This window comes from Podarcis filfolensis, assembly GCF_964270895.1.
Source record: "Podarcis filfolensis genome assembly, chromosome: 12".
NCBI lineage: Eukaryota > Metazoa > Chordata > Lepidosauria > Squamata > Lacertidae > Podarcis > Podarcis filfolensis.
The window spans coordinates 39361308-39389096 of NC_139614.1; the positions used below are offsets into that span (position 1 = coordinate 39361308).

Below are 27789 nucleotides of genomic sequence, written 5' to 3' on the forward strand. Positions count from 1 at the left end.
GTCCTTGGGTTCCCCATCCATGGACAATTCTTCCTCTCACTCACAAACAACCTCCACATATTTGGATTGACAGGAATGGAAGAAAATGATCCTATCTGAGCTACATTCTTACCCTGTCAGTGAAGTTTGATGTTTCTTTTGGCTTATACTCAATGGCAGTTACATGTCTGATCCTCCAGTTTGCAGGAATACTAACATTGCATCTTGATGTGCTATAGAGAGTTGACAGTTTTAGGAATTTGTATGGATTTCTCACTAAGAGACAACTCATAAGTTGTACACGTCCAATGCAGAAATCACTTCCATGTTAAGAAATACCATGAAGTTTAGGAAATGTGATTGTGCAAAGGAATGTTATGCATGCAGTTTTACAACATGTATGCACTGCAGTAAAATAAAATGTCTTGTAAGTAAAGAACTCTTTTGCAGTTCCTCATAGAAAGATCACGTGCATCATATCTGTGGGGATGTTGGGATTAGAAACAAGCTCATGATTCTGAGTGGCAGAGATTCTATTTTTAATTATGGAAGAAAAGAAAGCTTGTTTGTTTGTTTTTGTATGGGCCTCTTTAGTAAGATTTCATTTTGTTTTTCAGGTTTTATGACCGACCGCAGTTAGCCTGGCCTTCACGTCCCAAGACGGATAAAGATCTTGCCTACTGGAGAAGAAGGGGCCAAGATTTTAGCGTATTGTTGGGTTATACTGACAGAGGAGACTCTGAAATGAAAGGCATGGCAGTGCCCTGTGCCTTGTATGGGCTTGATAAGGAAAGTCAGTGGGAGGTAGGAGGTGGAATGGAGAATGTGAGGAGAACTGGCCTGCAGGAGACCTGGAATGCCCCTGGGGACTACAGGTGGCAAAGTCTAAGGACAGAAGGTTGGAACCAACCAACCAACTTTGGAGGACTCATGACAGATGGTGACAGAGAAAGGCTGCTTCATGAGATGTATTCGGTGAGACGAGGAGGTACTGCCATTGCCTCCCATGCGAAGGGGAAATCGCAATCTTTGCCAAGAGTTCTTTCACCAGAGAGCCTGCGGTGTGTTGAAATGCCTTCCTTGGTCAACAGCAAGCATTCGCTCCGTGGAACGAAAGCGACATCTTGCCCCCCAACTGGGTTTGGCTTGGAGACCTCCAAACACCCTGAGCCAGTGGCCCACTTCCATCCCTTGCCCAAGCCTAAGTACGGCAGACCCCTGAAGCCCCCGTCATACGAGCTGCATCAGCAAACCAGGGGAAACCTAGAGGCCGGCTCGCTCCAGGATGACCAACGGAAAGATGAAGCCATCTCCTCTTTGACCAAAGCAAACGATCAGATCCAGGATGCTTGCAGCCAAGATGCTGGTCTGGAGCCCCCTTTGTACATACCCCCTCCCTGTTACAAATCTCCAGCTCAGCCAAGTATGAGCCGGCATTTGCCTGGTGAAGTGCCTGACTATGATATGTGCTTTAGTAATGGTAGGCAGAGTCCAGTGGAGAGAACGAGAGCCATGCTTGGTTACCATCCCTCTGCCAGTACCTACTGCAAAGGTGAGCAGGTTCCTCGTGACAAGAAAAGCCACCCGAGGCATGGGGAGGGCTACCTGTCTTCCGTCCAGTACATTCCTTTTGATGACCCTCGAATCCGGCATATTAAAGTAGCGCACCAAGACAAACTTCAGGATGATGAGAAATACGCTGTGGATACAAATAGGACAGGCTTCCATGCCTTCCAAGAGAGCTCTCTGGAACGAGAGTACAACAGTGCCTTTTTCGACTCGCTAAATACTGCTGTGAAATGTGACCAGGTCCCTGGCAGTTCTGCACACGGCGGCAAGTGGCTAGCTGAGTCCAGCGTCGATCAAGACAGTTGTGCCTTGCCTATCCAAAGAGACGGTTATGACGCAGGTAATGGCTTGGATCACAGATACCCAAAAGGCAGGCTGTCCGTCCAAAGCTCACAGATGGAAACCCCCTGCGAGACGGTCACTAAAGTGAAAACATTTGAACCTGGGACTGAGATTCAGAGCAAGAGGAGTTCAAAGAAAAAAACCAATGAGACAATATTTTGTTTGGTCTCCGTCCCAGTTAAATCTGAACTGAACCTGCCTGATACCGATAGGAACAACAACTTAACCCAGGGAGCCGAGGAGAAGAATGGGTTTGACGATAGCGGGGGTCTGCAGGAACAAAGCCTCCTCAGTACCTCTTCCACTGACTTGGAGCTCCAAGCCCTTACAGGAAGCATGGCCAATAAGAATGAGCTACAAAAACAGGAGTTGTGGTGGAGACCAGAGTTCAAACAAACGAATGACCTCAGATTCCTGCAGCCTGCAAAGCACAAGGAGCTCCAGTACTCTGGCTCATGGCCAGGTGATCAGTACAAAGACCAGCAAACGCAGACCAGCTTCACAGAAGAACCCAAAATCTTGTGTCATCGTCTCCAACCCAGCGGCTCAAATATACCGACAGCTTCGCAGTTGTCAAGATGTGGGGCGTCCACTGCGGAAGCGGAACATCTATCTGTGTTACCTGCCGATGACAGAAAATGTAGGCAGGTTACACTCAGTGCAAAAGCTCCAGGGTATCTTGACAAAGCTAGCAATAATGTGTGTTCTCGGACTGCAGTCCTTAGCCCAAAGGCATGCCAGAACCTGCCTTGTGCTTCGTGCACCCCTCTCCCTGGGCAGGAAAGAGAAACTAGTTGTCTCGTTGGGGAGGAAGGAGGCTCCCCTTGCAGTAGTAAGGAGCTGTTTGGGCAGTTCCTCTTGAAACCTGTTAGCCGCCGTCCTTGGGATATAATAAGTGAGCTGGAAAGTTTTAACAAGGAGCTTCAAGAGCAGGAAGAGCAGGAAGAACAAAGTGAAGATGGGGTAGAGAATGAGAGTATGGAGAATGAGGACAACCAGGAGTCAGAAAGGGAGAAAGGAGAGAGGACAGATAGCAGTGGGACCTCTAGGATTGATGGGCCAACCCAGGACCATAGACCTGGCATGCAGTCAGAAACTGTTATATCAGTCACTCCTATATTTAGACAGGAGAGGGATAAAACCAAACCTGAAAGTTTAAGTGCATTTGAAAGCTCAAGTGCAAGGGTCATATCTTGTGCTAGGTCCCAAAGCTGCTTGCAGGCAAAAGAGGTGGGTGGTTCAGTTAAGGCCACGAATGAATATGTGGTTGCAGAATCAAGGAATCAGGAAGCTGGGAAAAGGACAATAACACAGGTTGTGAGTCCACACCCAATCGAAAAAGTTCTGCCGGGCAGCTATGACGATGAGGATCACTACAATCCATTCAACAGCATTAACTTCAGTGAGGAAATGCAAGTTAAGAATCACAGAGACAACATCAACTTTGGTAGGCTGACAAAAAATGCAGTGCCATGGAATAACTTGGCTTTGGACAGAGGGTCTGTAGGGCGATTGTCTTTAACAAATAGGAACCAAGGTCTCTCTGAGCCAGATCTGAGATCTGTGGGGTTTGATGACGGTCAAGGAACTGAACTAGATAGTCATGGGAAACCTATCACCAGTGAGATCCCCCCAAATGAATCGCTTCAGGCAAGAGCAGCTCGGATATTGGGTATAGAGGTAGCTGTGGAGTCCCTCATTCCTGACAACAGCACTCTTCAGGGTGAACACTCTCACTCTGACAATGTCCCCCAGAGCCTTGAATTGCCAGAAGAAAGTGTGTCAGAGGGCAAGGTGGAAGCAAAAGTATCTTCTTACGAAGGAAGACGAAAGTGTGGCTGGACAGAAAGCTCCCTCTTCGTTGGAGACAGAAACATCTCATTGGGGTCTATTGAAGATCAGCCTTCCGGTCAAGCAGTTTTGATAGCTGAACAATGTTTTGAGCACCATGGAGGTCTTGGTAGACCCAAAGCTGACCAGACTCCCTCTCCCGAGTCTGTTGTGCTTCCATTTGCTGAAAGAAATATGGTTCCACCTGGTGTGGAAAAGAGAGCTAGATGCACTTCAAAGGTGATTGAGACCTTGCAAGGCAAACTTGCATCAGCCCCTAGCCGAGCTGCCATGGACCGTTTGGTGAGGATGAAAGAAGTTGACTCGGTCTCTCGTATGAGACGTCTAAGCATAAAAAATGCAGATTCAGTGGAGGATGGAGATGAGGATAAGCAGCTAAAAGGCCCAGAGGAAAGAGGAAGCGACATTTCCTTTGGCCGCAATGAATTGCCCCGCAAACTGTCCCACAGGAGTTCCGTTTCCAAGCGCATCATCTCATTGGCTGAAAATGGGCTCTGGGACAACGTGAGTGAGAAGAAAACTGGAAGGGATTTAGTTTCTTTAGGTAAGACCAAAATTCCTCCAGGGTTTTTGTGGTCAGCACTTTTGATGGGTGATGATGCCTATACACTTCCTCTGAAGCCTCCTTGAAAAGAAAGAGCATTTTCCTGTACCATCTCAAATATAAACTTTGCAGCTGCCATTTAATTGCAAGCAAGTGTACAAGCAGAAAAAGCTGCCAGTCAGTGCCTAGTAAAATCCATGTCTGGTATGTTGTTTGATATGCACTGTTGGGAAAAATACGGCACTTTTGATGCTGCCCAAAGGGAGGGAAGTGAACTTCGAAGATCTGCAAAAAAGTAAAAAATAAAAGTTGTATATTTTAAGTGAATGGATAACCAGCTACGTAGGTACTGCAGAGGAATAATTGCATGTGATCTGAAATATGGGCTGGGTCTCATCCCTCCCCAAGTGGTCTCCTCACTTCAGAAGACACTTAATCATGTTACAGCATAACTTCTAAGGTGACTATACATAGCACCTATAATTTTTAAAATGAAAGACTCTCTTTCCTTGGAGGTTTTTAAGCAGACATTGGATAGCCTTTGAAATAGCCTCATGTATGCTTTGAAATTCCTGCATTGCAGGGGGTTGGACTTGATGACCCTTGGGGTCCCTTCCAACTCTACAATTTTATGATTATATGTTACGAAAAAGCCACCAATATCTGTGGTCTTAAGAATTCTCCAAATTGTCAGAACACCCTTCCGTTCTGCCACCCTTATCAACAGGCAAGCTGGTTTTTACCCATTTTTCTAAGCGGCCCAAATCTCTTGTTATTAATTTCATTTCTTATATTTCTATGCCGCTTTTCACTTGCACGAGTCACAAAGTGGCTCGCAAACAATAAATAACAAAAACATAATAGACCATCACAATTACAACACAAATCATATAAAATAATGCACAAATCATCAGTAAAACAACCACCTTCTATAAAAACACTCTTAAGAAAACAACTTTAAAAATAGGCAAGTAAAGTTCACTTAGTTCATCACAAACATAATGGCCATGGCAGCAACTGCTTTCTGAAAGCTCCAAGAGCTGGAAGGTGGGGCAAGGCAGGTGGGAAAATCCCTTGTCTGGTCAACAGAGAGTCCCATTCCCCTTACAGTTCTTCCTCTGGAAACAGCTCCCTTAGGAAGGCTCACATGAAGTACATATTGATTCAGCAAAACACTTTATTCCCTCTCTTGAATTTTAGGTAGGGTGTGCAGCTAAAAAGTTCACGAGTCCACTCTGAGAATATGATGCTACATGGGCCTTTAGCCTGATCCAGTAAAGTTCTTCCTATTCTGTCCCCAGGAGAAGTCGTCCTCTTTCCTCCTCCAAAGTTCTGTATCCTGCACCATTACCAATTTGTGTTGGACCAATAACATGGACCGGTTATCTCAGTTTCCCTCATTTCCCTTTTCCATGCTTGGAATCCTGAAGTCAACCTGGCTCTGCCATAAGACAGCACCCCTTTTGCAGTGGCAGGCCTCCAGTTTGGCTGGAATGCCCGGCTACAATCAATCTGCAGGGCACACACAGTTGCTTTTCTGTCTACAGTCGTACCGTGGTTTTCGAACAGCTTAGTTCTTGAACGTTTTGGCTCCTGAATGCCGCAAACCTGGAAGTGACTGTTCTGGTTTGTGAACTATTTTTGGAAGCCAAACATCCAACGGGGCTTCTGCCACTTCCAATTGGCTGCAGGAGCTTCCTGCAGCCAATCGGAAGCTGCGCTTTGGTTTCCAAACATTTTGGAAGTTGAATGGACTTCTGGGACAGATTCTGTTCTACTTCCAAGGTACGACTGTATTAGCTGTCTGCATTTATGTGACTGCTGGCATTCTGAATCGGTATGTAGAAAATGCTGAAAATATCAGCATCATGGGAGGTAGGCTGTCGGCGACGGCGTGCCCCCCCCCATTTCTAAAACATGATGAATTTGTGAAGTTCCTTTCTTTGTAGTGGTTGGAGCTGAGGACAAAATTATTTCATGGTAGTGAGAAACAGAGAGAAAATATATCCGAGCTGCTTATGAAAGCTGCTGCTTGCCCTCTGTCAAAGCTCAATACCCAAATAACAAGTGGATCTGGAAATCTTTACTTAGGTAAATTATTCCTTGTAAGGCTTTCTCTATCTACAAGGATATGGAAGTCATTATCCTCCAAAACTTAAAGTATTCTGTATAGTCTCATTTATTTGTTTACATTTCTTGAGTTACATTTTGATGGCAGCTGTGTGGGTAGGGAGTAGTGAATTCTGATTTAAATGAAACAAACGTTAGCTTTCTGTTCATTTTTATTTTATTTTTTAAAAAACCCATCTCATAGTATTAAAATTGGCTGGTGCATAGATTAAAGCCAAACTAGAAATGGAGGAGAGGCTCATTTCAGTTCTCATTTTAATACAGAAGAACCTAATTCTCAATCCCCCAACAATACATGAACCAAAACACAGTTTTCCTTTTAGATTCACACTGCTCTAAATTTCATAGTTCAGTTTTTCACCCAAGTAATGTTTACAAAAAAATAATAGGGGAAAGTGTAAACAAAATGCATCTTTGGTGAAGAGAAATTGCTTGCAAATGTGTACATTTTTGGCATACAACGGTATGTATATCTGATGAATTATCAGGACATTTTAAAAAAATAAAATAAAACTGAAATTAAGAATGGGAAAATGAGAGATGGAGAAAACCGAAACTGACTGACTGATTCATCCATCCTTAAACCAGGTTCACACAACTGACTCCCTGCTTCATGGAGAATTCTGTGCAACTTTGAAAGCTTCCTATGTTTGTTTCTTTTTATTATTATTATTATTATTATTATTATTATTATTATTATTATTATTACTGGGTTTTCCATTTTCCATTTACACATCATTTTGCCTGTGTTATAGCCAATAAGTGATATGCTGTCAACAAAAGCTATCTCTTGAAACAATTTTGAAGCCTTAGGAACCACATGGCAAACATATTCTGTTCTTTCACAAGACCCAGTGAACAGAGCACCACAGCCCATATTTAATAATACTGAGAGCTGATGTGGTCCAGTGGTTGGAGTTTCAAGTCCTACTGTACCATTTAACTTAATGGGTATCCCTGGACAATATGTGGTCTTTGCGACTTAGCCTGTAAAATGTGATGGCCACCATATGGGATTGCTGATAGAACAAGCAGTGTAAAAATTGTCAAATAGTCTATTTTAAAAGAGGAGGAGGAGAAGCCATTCTTCTTCTTTTTCTTCCTGGAATCCTGTGTGTGTAACCTGTTTTGTCACCAGCTGGGAAGGGATTAGCCTGCAGTCTCCATCTTAGGCTCAAGCTGTAAGTGGAGCTCATGGCTCTAACATGCAGCCTAATTTTGCTCCCCATTTTTGTTTGTTGTTTCTCCTCATCCCACCACCCCTGAACTCAGGTGCAGGGAACCTTTAGCTCTCCAGATGCTCCTGAACTACAACTGCAGTCATAGCTGGCCATTCTTGCTGGGGCTGATAGGAGTTGTAGTTCAGCAACATCTGGAGGACCAAATGTTCCCCATACCTTCCCAAACCTCTGTGACCTCTTTGCCTGCTGAAGAGTCCTGGAGAACTCAAAAGCTTGCCACATTAGGACCATCTTACTCAACTGGGGTGGGCTTTGGTGTTTTAAATGAGTTGACCATGCGGCATTCCAGTTGAAGCCTGAGGGACCTGCATTAACGGAAAAGGGGGACTATTATAAATTGCTGGTAATAATCATGGCTGCCTTTCCTATTTTACAGATGCCTACGATCCCACCAGAGTTGAAAGGGTGTGATGTGGAAAAGACACGAGTCTCAGGAGATGTCTGCCTTCCGCAAATGTTTTGCTGGTTTCCAACACAGGGAAATAGCTTTAAGCTTCCTACAAGCAGTGACTTCAGAGTGTACTGACAAAGCCCTCATCTCTGCCAGTGGGGGAAATAAGTAGTTCATATCCCACAGCTTTACGGAGCTTGCATGAAAGTGAGTGAGAGAGAGAGAGAGTGCACAAAAACCTCTCACTTTGGAACCATCTGTTTTTTGTAGCATTAGGCCTTAATGCCTCTACTTGGCATGGGTTGGTCATTTTTAAAACTCTGCTGAGCCCTGTTCAGGCAGGATGGTAAACAGGATGAAGATGGGAGGGGTGTGAGGGGAAGCTGGCTTTTGCTCTGTGTAAAATGTAAACAGGGGAGATTAGCAAAATGATTTTTGAAAGAATGTGAATTTTCTGAGCTTAAACCTCCGAACCTCTGCACCCTCAGCTTTGTTTAACTTTGGTCTTCGTAAAGCAGGCAGCCGGCGAGAGACCGCATTTCCAGCTGAGGGCGGTGAGGGCCGAAGGGGATGAAGACTGATTGACTGGCTGGGAAATCAGCTTGGACTTCTACCATTTGAAGGGGCTTTGCTTTTTAAGTTCCTTACCTGGCATCTGCAAACAAACAAACACAAAAAATGCCCCCTCCCCTCTCTCACACAAATCTAAAACAAAACAAAGTCACGGCATTGTTTTACATGTGATTACAACCTGTGCAGCCTCTGCCCCCAATTTACTGTTTCAAACCAACACTATAACCACCACCCTGGCTACTGTTTTGCACTCACTATTATGAAGTTTGTTCTATTTTTTCTCTCTCCCGTGGTTATGTTTTTGTAGATTGGACTAGAAACTCTTTGTATGACCCAATTGCTGGTTTGATAGAGCAGATCCTTGTAACAAGGCAACTTTTTAACAGAATGTGATCTCTATTTTTCTACAGTATTAAGCAATTTGCTAACCGTTGGTGAGCAAGTTAAGATATGGGGTGTCCGTCCACCCCTTAAGCTGACAGGCTGTTCACAGGAGCTAGCAAAGAAGTGTTTACTTTTTATATCTAGTGCACATTCCATACCATCCTGTTCACAGCTGCAACTCTCTCTGTTGTAAAAAAAGAAGAGGTATGTGTGTATGTGCATATGTGTATATATATATATCTCCTATAAAGCAAATATGTATGTTTTTAGAAAGGCCAAAGTTTTTATTTTCTTATTGGTTAGATCACTGCTTCTAAGGACCCAACAGTGGCACCAATATTGCAGACTTGAAGAAGTGCACATTTATGAACGGAATGAGTCAGAGTCTGTTGTGTCTTCCTTAGTTGTTGGGCGGGGGGTCCTGTCTCATCCTTTAACTTCAGGATATGGAGGGTGCTGCTTCACCTGTCTTCAAGTTGCCCGTGGCACATAGGAAGTCACACAAGAAGATGCAACTTTACCCATTTGGGCTTTGGCTGGTACTGAGGTGCTGCAAAGGGGTTAAGGGAGCACCAGCCCGTGTGTCCAGGGTCAAGTCCATGCTGGGGCTCTTAGACCAGATCTTATAAGCAACTCATAGCACTGGGCTGTCACACTCTATGCATCTGGATTCTTATATTTCCCACTCATTTTGTGTGTTTTTTTAAAATGATAGTTCTTGTGGCCACACATAGACCTATTGTTGCCAATCTTTAAAACATTCCTTTCTCAAAATATTCCAAGTGTATTTTAAAAGAACCTTGTACATTCCCCTGGGATTACAGCTGATTTAACCTGTACAACATGTATTTATATATAGATATACTTTTAAATACGACCTTATCTGTTTTTGTTTGCTAACACACCTCTCAGTTTCCCCCCTCTTTCTGTTTGTATTGGGCGTTTTATATGCTTTTGCCCCTCCCAACCTCCTAAAGCCATGTGATCTGTTAAGCATTTCAAATTCCTAGTATCTTATTTTTGGGAGAACGGTCCTATTTGACCAAATATACAAATAACCCACCTCTTGTGCTTTGGCAATCACAATTGCTTATCTGTAATGCCTGATTCTATTACATAGAATCTTTATTAAATATTTAAAGTTTGTTATACATCTAAACAAGATGGTTGTACGGTTTCCTTTATTGGAACATGTGGATTTTTCTTTCTTCTACAGTTTTGGGTGGCCTGCAGCTCTTCACCCTTTGGGTCCTTCAAAAACTTCGACATAATAGTTCCTTAGCAAAAGAGAACAATCTGTTCAGCAGCAGCAAGTTAGTGGTTCCTGAAACAAATGGATAAATATTGTCAGGTAGCCGATTTAATTTACAAATTTCATATTCTTTAGAAGCTGCTCTTCGTTGTAAAATATTGTGCAAGAATGGTTTGCAAAATAAGTAATAAAAGCTCAGCAACAACATCTTTTTTAAAAAATGCAATAGAATTTTCCACATATCTATTCAGAAATAAGTCAATCGGACTTACTCACAGGTAAGTGCATATAGGAGTCCAGCCTCTGTAAAAAAAGCAGCTGCAGTGGACAGTATAAACTTATAGAACAGTAAAACGAGGCACAGGAAGACAGGGAACCTGTCAGATCTTGCCAGGAAGAACAGTCCACAACTGTGACACTAATACTGGAGAGTCCCCCAGCTGTATTTCCCATGGTGGTGGAACAGAGCTGCTAAAGCCAGTTCTATGCCTCAGTTTAGGTTTATATGGGTGAAAGCGGTCCTTATGGAAAATTAAGGTCATTCAAAAGTGCATACATCATGACTTGAAACGTGATGCAGCCCAAATCTGAGACACCATCTTCCAGGTCTGAAATCCCATGCTAGTCATGTCACCTGCATGAGATTGTGGACTTGAAAAAACCACTTTTTCGGGCATGGTGCAATATTGCAGACCCAAATTAAACACTCTTTCAGGGCAAAAACTCAGCCTGATATTGTGTGAGAGCAAGGTACCCCAAATGGTTGCCGTGCTCTCATGGGGGGGGGGATATGTCCCATTTTTTCCGGTACAGTTGGGTATGATATATATTTAATCATTTTGGCAACATATACAGTGGTACCTAGGGTTAAGTACTTAATTCGTTCCGGATGTCCATTCTTAACCTGAAACTGTTCTTAACCTGAAGCACCACTTTAGCTAATGGGGCCTCCCGCTGCCACCGCGCCCCTGGAGCATGATCTCTATTCTCATCCTGAAGCAAAGTTCTTAACCTGAGGTACTATTTCTGGGTTAGCGGAGTCTGTAATCTGAAGCGTCTGTAACCTGAAGGGTCTATAACCCGAGGTAGCACTGTACTAGCAAATGTCATCTACCATATTGAGGCGACTTACCAACATTTACTGGCATATCTCTGAATTTTCAGACGTTCACAAATTTTGGGCTTTATGACATTCACAGTAGCACACATCCTGGAAACTAGTTTGCTAAACTTGCTGAGAATTTTAACCCTAGGGGTAAACTACAGTTCCCAACATTCTTGGGTGTGTGTGTTTTTAATGTATAGTGTTTACATAGCCATAGATTCATGAGTGATAGTATAGACCATATGTCAGTAGGAGAGAGAATGACAAGTTAATGCCTGTTTAGTCCGCAGATATTGGCTAAACTTATGGAGCAGTTGAGGAAAAGCAGACACTTATTGCTAATTGCTGTTATTCATGCGATTGCCCGCTAAGTCTCTCTGTAGGGGAGTGGAACAAATGCTGCATACCACAATTGTTCATTTTCAGATTGCTAGGAGAGTCCCGTCTCCTACCCAGTTTGAGCAATGTGTTGGCAACGCAGCTTGGAGAATTACATGTGAGCACATGGGCGAAGGAGGAAGAGATTAGGCAAATTCCACACTCGTATTGACCAACACATGGCGGAGATTAGAAATAAAAATGAAATCCTCCAGCCAAGGAAGCCACAATAATATGCTGCTTATGAAACAAACGAAGAAATTTCCATCCTAGACAGCAGAAAACTCTGTCTTTGTGCTGGAAGCCTGTTGGTGAGAATAACCAGACCCATCCCAGGAGGAACAGCTGAGCCCAGAGAAGACAAGAGCATGGAAACACTACGTAGCATCTTGACGAGTCCCCAAGATGATATAGTTAAGCAAAGCAGGTGATTTTTCTAAAGAGACCCTGTGACTGATTTCTACTGCCAGAAATAAATTAAAAGGTTTTATTCAAGGCAGACCAACCCAAGGAGGTTTCAGAGCTAGAAGGGAAAGGAAGAAAGGCTAAGCAGTCACACAGGCCTATGGATAATACCATAAAATTGATGCTTTGCATGCCTCCTTTTATGGTCAGGCAATATCCGAAAAGGACTATCTTTGCTGGGTAATGTTAGAAGTGGCAACAGCTCTGTTTCTCTTCCTTCCAAGCTGACACTTCATCCCTGCCCCTTCTCAGTGAACCAGCTCCTTCCAGTGCCAGAGTTAAAAGCAGCAGATTGTTGTTGTTGTTTGGTTCTCTGCTCTGGAAGGTGAGGACAGCTTAGTGGCTCTGCAACTCCTGGCAGACTAGGTCCTGCACTATGGAGGCTGGCTTGGCAGATTTGAGGTTTGAGGTCCAACTGCAATTCCTGCAAGCAGGAAAGGCTAGGAGAGAAGTCTAAAAACTCCATCAGAAAATAAGTACTGGTGAGGCGTGGTGGGGATATTGTCATGAAAGATGCATTTGATTTATTTACTTGATTTCCAAGGAGCTCAAGGTGGCATCCATAGGTTTTCTCTTCCCCACTTCATTCTCACAACAACCCTGTGAGGTAGCTTGGGCTAAGAGACAGTGACTGGCCCAAGGTCACCCAATAAGCTTCATGGCCATGTGGGGATTTGAACCCTAGTCTCCCAGGTCCTAGTCCGACACTGTATATAACCATTACACCACACTGACTGTCTAGCTGGGGAAACTGCAGGCTCATGACAAAGCCCCAAGTCCAAGTCGATGTGGCAAGTAGTGGCACAGTAGCAAATAGTCCCCAACTACAACTCACAAAAAGGGGTGAGAGAGAAGAGATCCATTTGTCAAGAGAATGGATCTTTTGTTCTCTGCTCTGATAAAGCCAGACTCATTCGCTGAAGGCAGCATGGCTTGTCTGTGAAAACAGGGTGACCCCCAAGCACAACATTCAGTCGTGGAGACCTTCTGCCTCCTATTGACCATGGAGAGAATACTGCTCACACCTGCTGGAGACAGAAGACCTGCAGGTAGGGATGCAGGAGAAACACAAATTTAGTTTGCATGTACAGTAAAGGTGAACTGATGTGCACTTCCCCAAATAATCTGCAATCCGAAACACGGCCATCCTTTGCCATTCACACCTCTCTGAATTTTGCGATACAGTTCTCTAGCCAGGTAATGTCTGCAAAAAAATGCATTTACTAGGGTACAGCAGGTGACAAAATGCATATGTTTGTGAACATAACATTATATCAGGCCAAAATGCATACAAAGATTTGTACATTAGGATAAATCCGTGCTAAAATGTTGATGAATTTTCACAAAGACTTTTTAAAATATTGCAAACTGATGTAGAAATGTGGAGAACAGAACTTCAGGTTGTAAAAAATGAGAAACAGAGTCACCCATCCTTACTCACAAGCAAGTTTCAGCGTTCCAATATGATCTTCTTTTTCTTTCTTTTTTGTATGCGTTTATGGTTTATCTGATGGTGGGAGGTGTTGGTCAGTGGAACAGGCTCCCTTGGAAAGTGGCAGGCTCTCCTTCATTGGAGGTTTTTAAACAGATGTTGAGTGGCCATCTGCCATGGATTCCTGCATCGCAGGACTAGATGATCCTTTGATTCCCTTCCAGCTCTACAATTCTGTGATTCTATGACCTTGATGCAGCAGAAGACATGCAGTTCTGTATCATAAGTAGCAATGCAACAGCGCTAGTTTTTAAGCCAGGCTTCTTCTTTTTATAGAGTTCTCTGAAATCTCATAAAAGGGATGCGGGTAGTGCTGTGGGTTAAACCACAGAGCCTAGGACTTGCCGATCAGAAGGTTGGCGGTTCGAATCCCCACGATGGGGTGAGCTCCCATTGCTCGGTCCCTGCTCCTGCCAACCTAGCAGTTCGAAAGCACGTCAAAGTGCAAGTAGATAAATAGGTACCGCTCTGACGGGAAGGTAAATGGCGTTTCCATGCACTGCTCTGGTTCACCAGAAGCGGCTTAGTCATGCTGGCCACATGACCCGGAAGCTGTACGCCGGCTCCCTCGGTCAATAAAGCGAGATGAGCGCCGCAACCCCAGAGTCGTCTGCAACTGGACCTAATGGTCAGGGGTCCCTTTACCTTTCCTGAAATCTCATAAACACTTGGCCCATTCCTATTGCTTCCCTGCTGGACCTGTCCTCTGTAAATTAGGATCACTGCAACCATCGCTTCCAAGATGTTTACCAGCACCACCACAAAGCCCCTTACAGCATTACGAGAGAGCTGCCGGGTGTCTTTTGGCCACACTGTGCTTCCCCCTCTTCAGTACAGAAACTAATTTCTTTCCCCTTTTCATTCCAATTTCCTTCATGCTTCCCTTGCAGCAAAGCAGACACCCATCCATCCTGTTCATGGGAGTGGCATATCAGATTGACTAGGCTTGGACTGAGGTCAGCATAGATAGAGCTATTGATAACAAAGAATAATTTTCCTGTTATCCGGAAAGGCCGCGAGCTATTCAGTGAATTCAGTGAAGAGACTTATTCTTGTCTCACCCATTCAAATATGACATGGGATGTGGAATTGGACCACCCACTGGCGCCCATCTGTCAATCACCTGGCATCATATGATGTCAGATGATTGTGAGCTCAAGTTACAGCTTGAATTGTGCCCTAATTTTGTGTGCTAACATGGTAGCTGGTACTATTTAGAGCAGACCCATTGGAATGAATGGGTATGGCTAATTTAGGTTCTGTTCAGAGGATCTGTTCTGCATAGAACTAACACTGGGTGTAACCTCATGATTATTCACTTAGATATTTGTCTTTCTCTTCACTCTAGGTCAGGGAGTCATGTTTATATGAACTTTCTCTAAACTACGATTAAGGAGAACATAAATAGCATAGCTCAGCTTTATAACTGTTTAGAGAAGATGGACTATATATAATGGTATATTAACATTTAGCTTTACAAAATATGCAAGACGAGCATAGATAAGGCAAGCAAGTAAACACCAACTGTACTTTTAAAGGGCCTTTGCAAGTTCCTAAATGCCAATTAAAATATTATAGTTGATGCGCCATTCAGTGGAAGAGACAACACAAGCAATTCTCTGTTGTGTGTTTTGCTGAGATTGAGCATTTTTAGAATGACATGCTATGTCCGATTGGTCAGGCATGGTGGTGAGTGGTAGAAAAAAGAGATAAAGGGACTTAAAAGATTCATGGATTATTTATTATACCCTGCCTGTTTTCCAGGGAGCCTAGGGTGTCATGGGTGGAATGATAAGAAAGGAGATTCTGACTAAACATGCGGAAAAACTTTATGACAGTAAGAGCTGTTTGACAAGGGAATAGATTCCCTCAGAAGGTGGTATACTCTCCTTCCTTGGAGGTTTTTAAGCAGAGTTTGACTGCTTTAGCTGAGATTCCTGCGTTGCAGGGGGTTGAACTAGATGACCCTTGACTCTATGATTCTGTGAGTTTATGATAACATTTTAGACTTGCAAAACTCCTGTGAGGTAGATAAGAGTGAGGGACAGAAACTTGCTAGGGCCCTGTGAGCTTCAGAGCTGAGAAAGAACAAGAATCCTGTTCATGTGACCAAACGGGATATCAAGTGTGTTGTATTCAGGGGTTGTATTAACTGTATATTGTGCCCTCAAATACAGGCCAGACTCCTCCCTCACCCTCCTTCTCTGAACTAGGAGAAACCCCGCTGCAAGCCTGTGTTTAGAGCCCTGCCAGTGAGCTGTGTGTAACTCTATTTAATAAACACATTGCCATTGTCTGTGGCGTTCTTGAATCAGCAGCTAAGATTCTGCAGGTCACACACTGAATACCTTTCTGGGTAGGAGCAGGATCTCAGCCCCTGCCACATTCATTGATTATTTAGGCTGCGTATGTGTAGGCGCCATGCTGTGTAGCCAATTGGCATGTGGCTGTTGGAGGTGGAGCCTGCCAATGCAATCTCATCCCCTCCCCCTCCCCCTCCCATTGATCCAGTATCCCACTGGTCATGCAAAAAAGACTCGAGATTTTACAAAAACATGGAGAGCTGCCACCTCCAGCAGCTGAGATTGCACAGAACACTAAACTTGTCGCTTAATGCTATGTGCACAAGCATCAGCAAACCTTCAATACACATGCACCCCTAAGCCACTAAAATGTGGCTTAGCATTATGTGCAAACGAGGATAGTGTCTCTCTCTCAGATAACCCTTGACGAGCAAAAGTTGGAGCTTACATCCTATTCCATTCTGTCTCAGTTGGTTCCTTTTAAATGTGGGGAATTATTCCGGTGGAGTAAAGGTTTTGCAATAGCACCACCTACTGGATGGTTAATAGAAACGTTCGAGCATATGCTCCCGGTGCCTTTAACGGTGTAGCTATCTCCTAAACGTTTTCACTGTAAATCCTGTAGGAACTGTGTTTGTTCTGTTCTGTAACTGAGTTGCAGACAAACCACTTCAAAGAGGGATAAAAAGACGGAATCCGGGGTGTGATAGAAAAAATGCACAGGGTTTCAAAACCTTATCCCACCTGTCATTACTCAAAACCTTTCATTTATTCTAGGAATGACTTTTTGCCAATAAACTAGCTTGACTAACAGGAGCTGGGATAATCTCACAACCTACAGATGTTGCGTTGAACAAACAAGGCACCTTTGTTTCTTGCCCCATGGAGGGATATTTTAAAGATGCTGCCAAAGTAGCAATTAAAAGCACCTGGAGTGCCCTGACTTGGTTACAATATGCACCCAATTGTTAAAATCCAGGAAAATGCTAGGTTGGGCAAGGGTTGCCATACGCCCGGGAGCGATTTTGCAAAACAAAAAAGAACCTCAACAACTTTTTTCTCCGGATTTTCAGTTTGAAATATGTCAGCCCTAGGCAACTCCCCCCTCCCTCCAAAGAGCACCCCCCCGAATAAATCTAATCTTTGCAAGGTATGAAGCACGTCCAGAATTTACTGTAGCACCCAGAGATATCTGGAATCTGTTTTGATGTGCAGTACTGTGTGCGATTGCTCTGCTTCAGGGTTTTAGTAAATGGTTAACAATGGACATGTTCAGGATGCAAGGTCTGTACAGCTGCCAAAGAGGGGCAGAGAAATTTTCCAGATACAGGAGTAGGAGGAAGGTAGTATTACACGTACTGGGGTGGATTCCCCACTCCCACCCCCCGGTTTCTTTTTGTGTTCTCGTTGAGAAGTTAAAGTGAAGAACGCCTCCAGATTGTCAGTATTCTGTGGGAGAGATTCATGCACAGAGCAGAACTTTACATTTTCATGTTTAGAGTGGATTAAAGTTCCCTGTTACCCTAGTGCAACAAATCCACTTAAAAAATGAGAAGAACACCTGACTTTTTGCAGTTCGGGGCAGACAAGCGATTTACAGGAAGACCCCTAAATTACTTGTCAGCATATCAGGTTGAATGCTCATTGTCCTAAAACCACCACATAAACCAATTAGAAGAAAGGCTCAATAAAGACCAGGTGTAATTTAAGCACTGTATAAGCTTTGCATAAGCAAATCAGGATGAGTGCCGAACAAAGTGGTTGGCTAGAGGAGGCCGAAGTGGGACACACAGTTTGATGGTGGCAAATTCCTGAAGGGCAGCCATGTTAGGCTGCTGTAGCAAAACCAAAAAGGGACATTCTGACATAAAATGATATGGTGCTTTTCGTGGCTGTCATCCATGAAAGCATATGGGGAAATCGACCTGTTAGTCTCAAAGGTGGCACGAGACATTTTGATGGGTGACTGTACCACGTGCTCCACGGCACGGAGGGTGGTGCTAGAAGCTTTCCACTGCTCTGTAGGGCCTGGGCAACATTATAGTGTGATCCTTCCTTGCTGTCTTCAGCTTCTGCCTCTTATTTTTGCTTCCCACTGTGCGCATGCAGGAACCAGCACTGTACGCAGCACATCTCACGAAAACGAGCTCTGTAAGAAAAACCCGCTAACACCAATAAATCTTCTTTTAATGAAACAGGCCTGTATTTTGCTTTTCCAATCTGAAGCTGAGCTGGGCTGTCTGCTGTCTGGTCCAGGCCAACAACAATACTCCAGCTAATCATTGTCATGAGAATACCGGGGGAGTTTTTGGAAAGGCTGGGGTTCCTCTCGCACAATTTCACATCTGCATTGGATTACCAGCCCATCCAGATGATTTTGCTACAATCAGCAGTGTTCTCGGGGCATATTTACTTTATCAGACAAGGAACTGCTAATTTATTTGCTCAGTCTTTGGTATAAATTGATTGAGATCCCCTGTGTGAAACGCCTCGTGTTATTTACCCCCGCCCATCACTTTTTAGGGTTTTTTCCCCCTGCTTCAGCTGGACTTTTAGTTTTTGCAATGCATATCAAAGTTGACCTCTTTGAATGGATGAGTTCGCTTTCCTGTTTTCCCTGAACGCCTCTTGACACCCGCAGGAATATGAATCTATGACACTGCCTTCAACTGAGTCCATCTCCCCACTGGCATTGGGTCCATCGAGTCTTGTACAGTCATGTCTCCATCATGCCTTTCCCACCTCTACCACCTGAGATCCTTTCACTGAAGATGGCAGGGACAGTGGGGCCACCAGGACTGGACCTTGTGGCAGAAGTCCAGGGCCCTTCCCAGCAGAACGAAGCAAAAGATCCGCAGACACCACATTTTGAAGTGAGTTGTTGGCATCCGTCTTGTCTCGGGAGACAATCGAAGAGTGCACCTTTGAGGGTAAAGTCAAACCGTTGCATTATACACTGGTTGGTTGCAGAGGAATGGTCTCCCAGAACCAGAAGAGACATGAAAAGGGAGGAGGTTGGTTGTGCCCAGATGCAGTCTCTGATTGCTTGGGCAAAACCCTGGAGAGGAGGGTGGGGACTTTCAGTCTCAGCAACTGCTGAGCAAGACCTACCGAAGATGAATTGCTGTGCTCATTAGGTCTGACACTCCTGTATCAATCATGTTTTTGCCAAGAAAGAGTTAACTCCAGCTTGCACAGTGTGATTTACTGCTGGCTTGTTCCTGACATGCTGAAGAGTTACAGCGGCTGTAGAGACCAATACGAAAGAGACATGCTGTATTGCAGGTGGGGCAGATGAAGGCATCTGGTGGTGCTGCTGCAGATGCACCATGGCATTTCTTCTCTCTGCACTCCTTCCAGAGATCATTCTTCCTCTCGTCACTCCTGTGGATACACAACCTGACTGTCATCTCCAGGCACTGCAATAAACTGCAAGGGATTCTCATATGGCAGGGTTGATGAGTTAATTCGTTTATACTACCGTCTACGGAGGAGAGCATATGTTCAGTCTAAAGTACTTCATTGGGTGGGATTTAAACCCAAGACCTTCTGTTTTCTGCCACTGAGCCGTTTCCTTCTCCAAATGCTGCTTTTTTGTAGTCCATCACTTTAGGGTTGAAATCTTAAATCAAAACCCCATAATACATAAACATGTAAAAAAGGACTACCTGCCTATTTTATCCCAGAGATCTTATTTCTTGATTACATTCATATCCTGCCTTTCCTCCAGCAAACGCATGGTTCTCCTCTCTCCCTAACTTATTGTCACAACAACCCTGTGAGGTAGGGGAGGCTGAGAAACAGTGACTGACCCCAGGAAGGTTCATTGCTGCAGGGGCATAGGAAGGGGGCAGGGGGCAGCCATTGCATGGCTGAGTGGGGATTTGAAACTGGGTCTCTCCAGCCCCTAGCCCAGCCCAGCCCACCTCCTCATGCTCTGGAGGTGAAGAAAGCAAATGAAATGGGAAAGCACATGCTGTTGTTTATGTAGTGCAGGGGCAGAGAGGATGTTTTCCACACAGCTCCCATCATGCAAACTGCTCTGTTGACCTTGTAGTCTCCATCACTAGCAGTTTGGAGTGGTCAGTGGGGATGGATGAAGGACCAGTGCAGGACTAAGTTATGAGTGCAGGCTGGTGAGTCACAGGAAGAGTTTCAGAAACAGAGATCCAATAACTGGTGTATTATTATTAGGAGGGGACCATTGCACAGTGAAGGCCAATCCTTAATGTCTACTTTTTCAATATTTAGCAGAGAAGGAAATAACCCTTTATTACTTTTGACTGCAGCTGCAGAGTATATCAAGTAGTAGAAGAAGAAAGAAAGAAAGAAAAATGACCCACTTCATTGCAGAGAGGCTTTCGAGAAATTCGCAGAGATATTGCTGCTAAAATGCTTAGGAGCAAGGCTGGAAAATACTGTGGAAATTGTAGAGACCCAGATGAATTCATACGAGGAAGACTAGCAGGTGGTGGTATAGGTGTAAGGTTCAACTTAATATATAGGCCACTTTGATGTAGAGAGGCATCCATTTCTAAGTCAGAATGAATTCAACCTGGAAACATGTGAAGCAAATGCTATTTCAATTTGTTACATAACTTGTAGACCCCCAAGCAGGAAACTGATCTCCTTAACTTTCTTAAGGGAAAAGCATTTTGGAGAACCTGAATGAGGTGAAAGTTCCTGCCTCTCGGAGCATTCTTGGATACTGATAATGTGTCTGGTTCTGAGCACCATATTTTAATAGGTTTGCCAATAATGGGATGTAGGAAGGATGCAGTGGAGAGCTAAGATGATATTGATGGGTCTCCGAAGTACATTAGATGCAGTAAGGGCAGAGAAACTGGATATTTTAAGCCTAGGGGAAATGTTAGGGGATAACAGCTTTCATATTCTTAAAAGCGAAAACAGGGAGAGTAATGAAATCATCACATTTGACAATAGTTACCTCTTCACATTGGGTTCTCTGGTACTAATATTTCTCGAAGAGGAGATTTCAGCTGGCATGTTTTTTCTTACCCCTGCCTGAGAAGGGCATCTTAAAAATACAGGAGCCCTTTGCTTCTTTGCCCTTGGTGACTCCATGTTATTCCAGACACAGGCCTTTTCTCAGTAAGCACTGCCACTGTAGTGAAATCACCGCCTCCTGGAACTCTGCTCACCGAAACTGCTGGGAATCCATTATTCCTGCTCCAGCAAGCATGACAACTGCATATGTATTTGTACAGGCATGAAGCACCTATTGGATAGTACCCATAATGTCATTGCCAAGTAATCACCTGATTAACATAGTTCCTGTTTAGACTTTCCTTTGTTGAATTAACAATATCAGCCTGTGCATACACTGAACTTGTATAATTTGTTTTGATTTATTTTTTTAATCCTAAACCTGAAAAAGCCAGTGTAACTTGAAAGCTTGTTTTAAGCATTTTCAGCCCTAGTTGGAGCCTCATTTGCTCTGCATTTTATATTCTGTGGGATCAGTAAGCCTATTAAGGCTCTATTTACTGTACAGTGGTACCTCGGGTTACATACGCTTCAGGTTACAGACTCTGCTAACTCAGAAATATTACCTCGGGTTAAGAACTTTGCTTCAGGATGAGAACAGAAATCACACGGCGGCGCAGCAGCAGCAGGAGGCCCCATTAGCTAAAGTGGTGCTTCAGGTTGAGAGCAGTTTCAGGTTAAGAACGGACCTCCGGAATGAATTAAGTACTTAACCCGAGGTACCATTGTATCAGCATTGGGCAGTATTATGCCGATGAGTCTGAACAAGAAAGTCATGGGTTCAAATCTCAACTTGAATTTACTGAGCAAAAGACAAGCAACCTTTGTCTGCTTCCCTCTGCAGTATGTACCAGTATATGATATGCCACACACACATTCATCATCATCATCATCATTATTTTTCACCCTTCCTCCTGAAGAAGCCCAGGGAAACAAACACATCAGTACTAAAATGTTTTTTAAAAGCATTCCAAAAATAGTCAAAACAAGAAAGATTAAGATCAAGACAGACAAAAGTTGTAATAGGAGTTGCTGCTTTTTTTAATGGTGCATTTAATGGAGAAAGTATGTGGCACCAGGAAATAAAAAATGAAGGTGGATGTATAGATTAAATACAGGAGCACCTAATGGACTTAATGAGGACATGGAATGGATATTTGTTATGTAAGAATCTGAAGGTATAGTCTTACAGGAAATTATGGCACATTTCTCATTGTGGTTATTACACTGTATTTATATATATATATATATATATATATATATATATATATATATATATATATATGTATGTATGGATTATTAGTTATTGCTGCCACTGTAAGTCTTTGCAGAATGCATGGGATTTCTGTGAAATGGGGTGAGGTGCCTAATTAACATTGTAAGATCACATGAGCAATATATATTGGTTAGTAATCTAACAGCACATCCTTTTACAGGAGTTCATAGGAACAGCTCATGACCAGTGGGTCCTGGAATTTTACATTGGTAACTGTGTGTGTGTCTAATATTTTTATATTTTTTGGGATAAGGACATAAGTGCTATACAGTGCATTATTTTAAACAGATGTGTTCAGTTTATATATTAAAAAGTTTTTAAACAAATATATGTATGATGAATAGCAAACTTTTGCAATCATACCTCCAATGATAAGCTATATATACCTGTCATTTCATTTATGATAACAGACAAAAAAAAAGCTTTAAATGAATTGCTGCCCAAACTAAAAGGCACATCTATCTGTCAATGATTAAGAGGCAGATGATTAGGTAACTAAAAACTCTTCACTTCATTTACAACCTAAACGGACTCTAGCAAGCATCCTTGGGCGTTGGTTGATAATTCTTTGCTCCTTGCTGCCTGATGTACCATATGAGAGATGATGGTAGCACATCTGTGTAGCAAATTAAATTCATATCTAGGTGACAGATTGGGACGGTGTCTGGATGGGAAACAAATTTCTCATATGTATATCAAAACTCTCTTTACCTTCTGTCACTCAAGCATATAAGTAACCAAACACTTGCTGGGAAATGTGCTTGCTCTTCTGCAAAGTGGATAGAAAATGAGAGTGTTTCTGTGTGTGTTTAAAAAGCAATTCAACATTTTTGAAATTCAGCATCTATGTTTCTCTGGCTTTGTCATGCATTCCCCAGTTAAATAGGGTGTGTTTTAGCCTCTCTTTAGCAACTGGTATTTGTGTTTGGTGTTTTAATGGTGGAAAGACGGTAATATCTTCCTGTGCACATATGAACAAAACTAAGAGCAAACAGCTTCTGCTGCAGGGATGGGGAGCCTCAGACTGGCCAGGGTGTGGAGTGGGGGGCAAATATGGCTTTCCAGGCCTCACTGTGTGGCCCTACTCTCCCAGGACACATACACCCCGGCCCTGTTTTGTGTTCCCAGTGTGAGAGCCAGTGTGGTGTAGTGGTTAAGAGCGGTAGACTCGTAATCTGGTGAACCAGGTTCGCGTCTCTGCTCCTCCACATGTTGCTGCTGGGTGACCTTGGGCTAGTCACACTTCTCTGAAGTCTCTCAGCCCCACTCACCTCACAGAGTGTTTGTTGTGGGGGAGGAAGGAAAAGGAGAATGTTAGCCACTTTGAGACTCCTTCGGGTAGTGATAAAGTGGGATAGCAAATCCAAACTCTTCTTCTTCCTTGATCTCTGATAATGCAGCCCTCCATCCAGACAAGCAAGAGGCATGAGTGTGTGTATAAGCAAGTTTACTCTATAAAAGCTTGTTGCTTTGCTCACTTCTGCCTCTGGCCCAGTTGACCACTGCCATGATGTGGCCCTAGGAAGGTTGCCCAGAAGCAATGTGGCCCTCAGGCTGATGTTCCCCACCTCCGATCAATCCTCACATTCAGAAAAGGAAGGCAAAGATGAGAAGCTTGCCCTGCATCTCAACAGCTGATTTGATTACTTTCAGCATTCAGTTCCTTCATATTCTCACAACACAATCCTCCTCATTCCCAGAAAAGCGGAGTCCTCTTCCTGGGAAATCTGCCTGCACTCAAACAGGCTGCTGTTTATAATGGAGACACAGCTCACATTCTCTCTCCTCTCTGCTGGCAGCTTCTTCCTTCCTTCCTTGTCCTCCGGCAGCAGAGAGCAATGCCATGCGCATTGTGTACCCTGAGCCAAAACTGTGAGATGTTTTGTTTATGTTGGACTTTGGGAGACCATTTGGTTTTTGTTCCTCAGTGTTTTGGAATTTGGGCTTTGTTAGAGGATGCCCAATGGCTGCAAGGCTTGGCTTTTATTTAAAGAGCCCAAACGTTCCCACGGAGGGCGAGTTGAACTTGGATCCTGATGGCCTGCATCCAAACTCCAGGATGTCTCTTCCTCTTCATCCAGTGAAAGTTGAGTTTGCTTTGCTGTAGCCTGCGCTGAAGGCAGTTATTGTCTGAGGCCTTGGGCACTGTCTGTAGGGATGTAAGAAGGCATTCTTTTCCATTCTACCTTGTAGATGCTACCTGCAGCTGTGTTTCTGTTCCGCTGCATTTCATCTTCCACCTCAAAGCATGTTATTCATCTCGCTGTCCACTGTGTGGCTTATGTAGTTAATTACAGAAATTACCTTGCCATTACATTATTTCACTCCATTCACTACAGCGCAAAGGAAGCACAACGCAAATGGAGGGGAAACGTAATTAATTGCATATCATTTGTAGGCTCAACGGCAGCAAATTCCACTTGTATTCATTGGGTTGATTTATGTTCTGGACATGGGCCAAATGAGCAAGCACCAACAATTTCTGCTCCTGTTTCTATTTTTGTTGGAATTTTCCAACATCACTTACCTGTAAGGAAGACGTAAACAATCCTCCCAGAGGAGCAATTAAGAACGGAAGCACCCTTGGAGTCAGCAGCGGAACATATGCCTGCGCTGCCCAGGGTGAGTGCGCTCCCGAGGGTGGCATAGCACAGAGGGTGCCCTCTCAGGCATGGGATAGCTGCTTGGGTGCCCAGAGCGGCACGCACACCCTGCAGCCGGGGGCGGAGCGAGCCATCCATGGCGGACATTCGGCATGCCGCCCGCCCACGAATCCCAAACCAAGCTGTCAAAATGAAGGGGTAGGCTCAGGGTAGGCTTGAGAGTCGTGGGCGGGTGGCATGCCAAATGTCACTCCCCTCAGTGACCGCACCCGGGGCAGACCGCCCCCCGCTTCCTACTCCCCTGCTTGGAGTCACCTTGTTTGTCCAAGTATCTCTGTACTACTGAGAAACTCGAGGGCTTCATCATTTTTCCATAGTCTACTCTTGACTACTGAGGAATCAAAGCAGGACTGTAGCTGTTTCAAATTTTCCAGGTGCTGTTGTCACCTCGTGGTAACATTGCTGCTCCCCTCAGAAAGAGGCAGGAGGAGACAAAACGGTGCAACAGGGAGAAGCAGAGCCAGGTGACCTGTACAGGTGCCACAAACGAGCTGCATTTGCCTTATTAAGTTAGTTGTTGACCGTAGACAGCTGAGTGTGGAAGCTGCTTCCATTAGAAAACCCTGTTTCTTTATCTGCATTGCCAACTTGAAGTATAAAATTCTGAATGCCCAGGTAAAGCTTGGGGGAGGAATCACTTGGGTACATGGACAAAAGCTTCCAATAAGCATTTTACTATAACTTTGAATTAAAATTAGAATTGAATCTTCTGTATTCAACCATTGAGTCGGGATTTTAAATTGTGTAGCAATATGATATGATATAAGGAAATCCTGCCCCCTCCCATATTCTGCAGAAAGGAATTAAACATTTGTAGCCATATCTGATAATTTGACTGATATTACAACATTCTGAAACAGAAATATTATTCTGGGAATTTGATTTTATCATTTTTTTAAAGCAAGTGGGTTTTTTTTCTTTTTTAAAACATCAGTTTAGGATCACTTGAAAAAATACCATTTGTCTTCCATATTGGCTGACCTCTACTTGTCTAAAAAGAGTCGTCATGTGAGAAAATGCTGATAATGAACTGTTCAACTTTTACTGAAGAAAGATGGTTTCTTTATCAAACGCTCAGTCTTGTGATTCTGTATCTGACAAACACAAAACTTCCTCAAAGGCTTATTAATATCTTATTCTGTTGTTCTCTCTCCCTCTCCACACACATTCTGAAGGGATGGTGAATCCTCTTGTTTATCTGGCAAGCTACTGACAATCCATTCATGGGTCGGCAGCTTAAAATGAAAGGAGCCATTGTTGTGTGAACCGTATGCAGTAGTTTATCAGGATGGAGACTGATAATGGAGGATGGAGTTCAGCAATTTAAGGTCATAAAGTTCAGAAGACTGTCAACAACAAAAAAATCCTGGTTTTGCTCATGTACACATACTTGCACGAGCGAATTCCAGCCTCCATCTGCCCTGTTCACAGGCCACAAACTTTGCAGAAAGCCATTTACTACTTTCTTCACGCAATACATATTTCATTTACGTATGAAATTTGCTGTCACAAGAAGTGCTGATCGCCTTTAGTTTATAGGGCTTTAAAAGTGGATTAGACCAATGCATGGACGCTAGGACTACTGACAGGTGTAACAGGCAGGTTCAGAGGCAGTGTTCTGCTGGGGCTGAATAGGCTGTGACCTTCATGCTTTGTTTGTGGGCTTCCTGGAAGTGTCGGCTTGGCCATTGTGCAAACTTGGATGTTGGCTAAATAAGCTGCTGGTTGGATCTAGCAGAGTTCTTCTTAGGCTCATAAAATTATAAGCTGAAAATGCTCTAGTTGGTTGCTCAAACTACATAAGAAGATAGCTATATGTGCCCTATCTATGGCAGGTCTGAATGTGGTCCTCAGGACCCTGCTCAGCTTATGTCCTCCTAGACTGCACTGCTCAGTGGCTGTATTCTGCACTGGTGATTTTACTTGGCTGGAATGTGTTCTGTGAACTGTGCTAATACCACTTGCTGGACTGGACAGAGGTTGGAGAGTGTGCCACACCCATTTCTGTCCCACCCACCATTGGTGCATGTACTCCAGAAAGTTGCCCATGAAACAATGTGACCCTCGGGCTGAAAAAGTTCCTCACTCCTCATTTATGAAGTTTCACTATGTTTGTGCGACCAGGCTAACCCTTGGCTTGTTACCTGTCAGAATGTTATAGACCAGTGGTTCCCAGTTGTGGTCTGCAGACCCCAGGGGGTTTGCATAACCCACCCAGGGGGGTCTGTGGCACCATTCACATAACAAAAACTACCAAAGAGATAACAAAATTTTCAAAAGTAGGAGGTCCATGGCTTGGCTTTTGAAAAACAGAGGATTCGTGATACTTAGCTAATTGGGAACCACTGTGACAACCAGCTCCCTCTGTGGCTACAGAAGGTTTTCATACAACTGCAGGGCAAGCGGCCATCTGTTTTTTCAACAACCTCTGCACAAAGAAGAGTGGTGTCCCTTGAAATCCTGAATCTGTCATACTACGGTAACCATATGCTCAAAGAGTCAAACAACCATCTTCATTGAAGCTTCCACACGCTGGTGGCCCTTGTACTACAGGCCTGAATCACAGGGCCTCACATGATTTCCCTGCTTATCTTGTGAATCCCTGTGTAGAAACTCTGCCATTTTCAAACTATCCTAGTGTAGTAAAAAGTCTCTCTGCTCATTTACTCCATAAATTGAGGGAATGTGTCAGCATGAAGAGGGGGCAATGTCTCATCCTTTTTTTCAAAATCCTTGCTAGGTGAAGAACCAGTTTCTCCTGCGCAAGTGAATGAGAGCTCACACTCGTCTCAGCCCTGTTTGGATACAACAGATTTCAGTCACCACCAGGTAAGAATTGCATCT

At 43.8% G+C, this 27789-nt stretch overlaps 1 protein-coding gene and 1 long non-coding RNA gene across 7 annotated transcripts in view; both read left to right on the forward strand.

Annotated features, from left to right (window-relative positions):
- The window catches only part of JCAD (junctional cadherin 5 associated), a 77012-nt gene extending 66849 nt beyond the window's left edge, over positions 1 to 10163 (forward strand). For all 6 annotated transcript variants that reach the window (XM_083579259.1, XM_083579260.1, XM_083579261.1 and 3 more), the window contains 2 exons: positions 597 to 4285; positions 8033 to 10163. In XM_083579259.1, coding sequence (XP_083435385.1) covers positions 597 to 4285; positions 8033 to 8067 — 3724 coding nt within the window. In that variant the 3' untranslated portion in view covers positions 8068 to 10163. The remainder of the gene's footprint in view (positions 1 to 596; positions 4286 to 8032) is intronic.
- A 3002-nt stretch (positions 10164 to 13165) lies between these two features.
- LOC310746370 lies at positions 13166 to 27778 on the forward strand. The gene is made up of 3 exons (XR_014540679.1): positions 13166 to 13253; positions 22443 to 22491; positions 27686 to 27778. It is a non-coding gene; the product is annotated as an uncharacterized lncRNA (long non-coding RNA).
- The last annotated feature ends 11 nt before the right edge of the window (positions 27779 to 27789 follow it).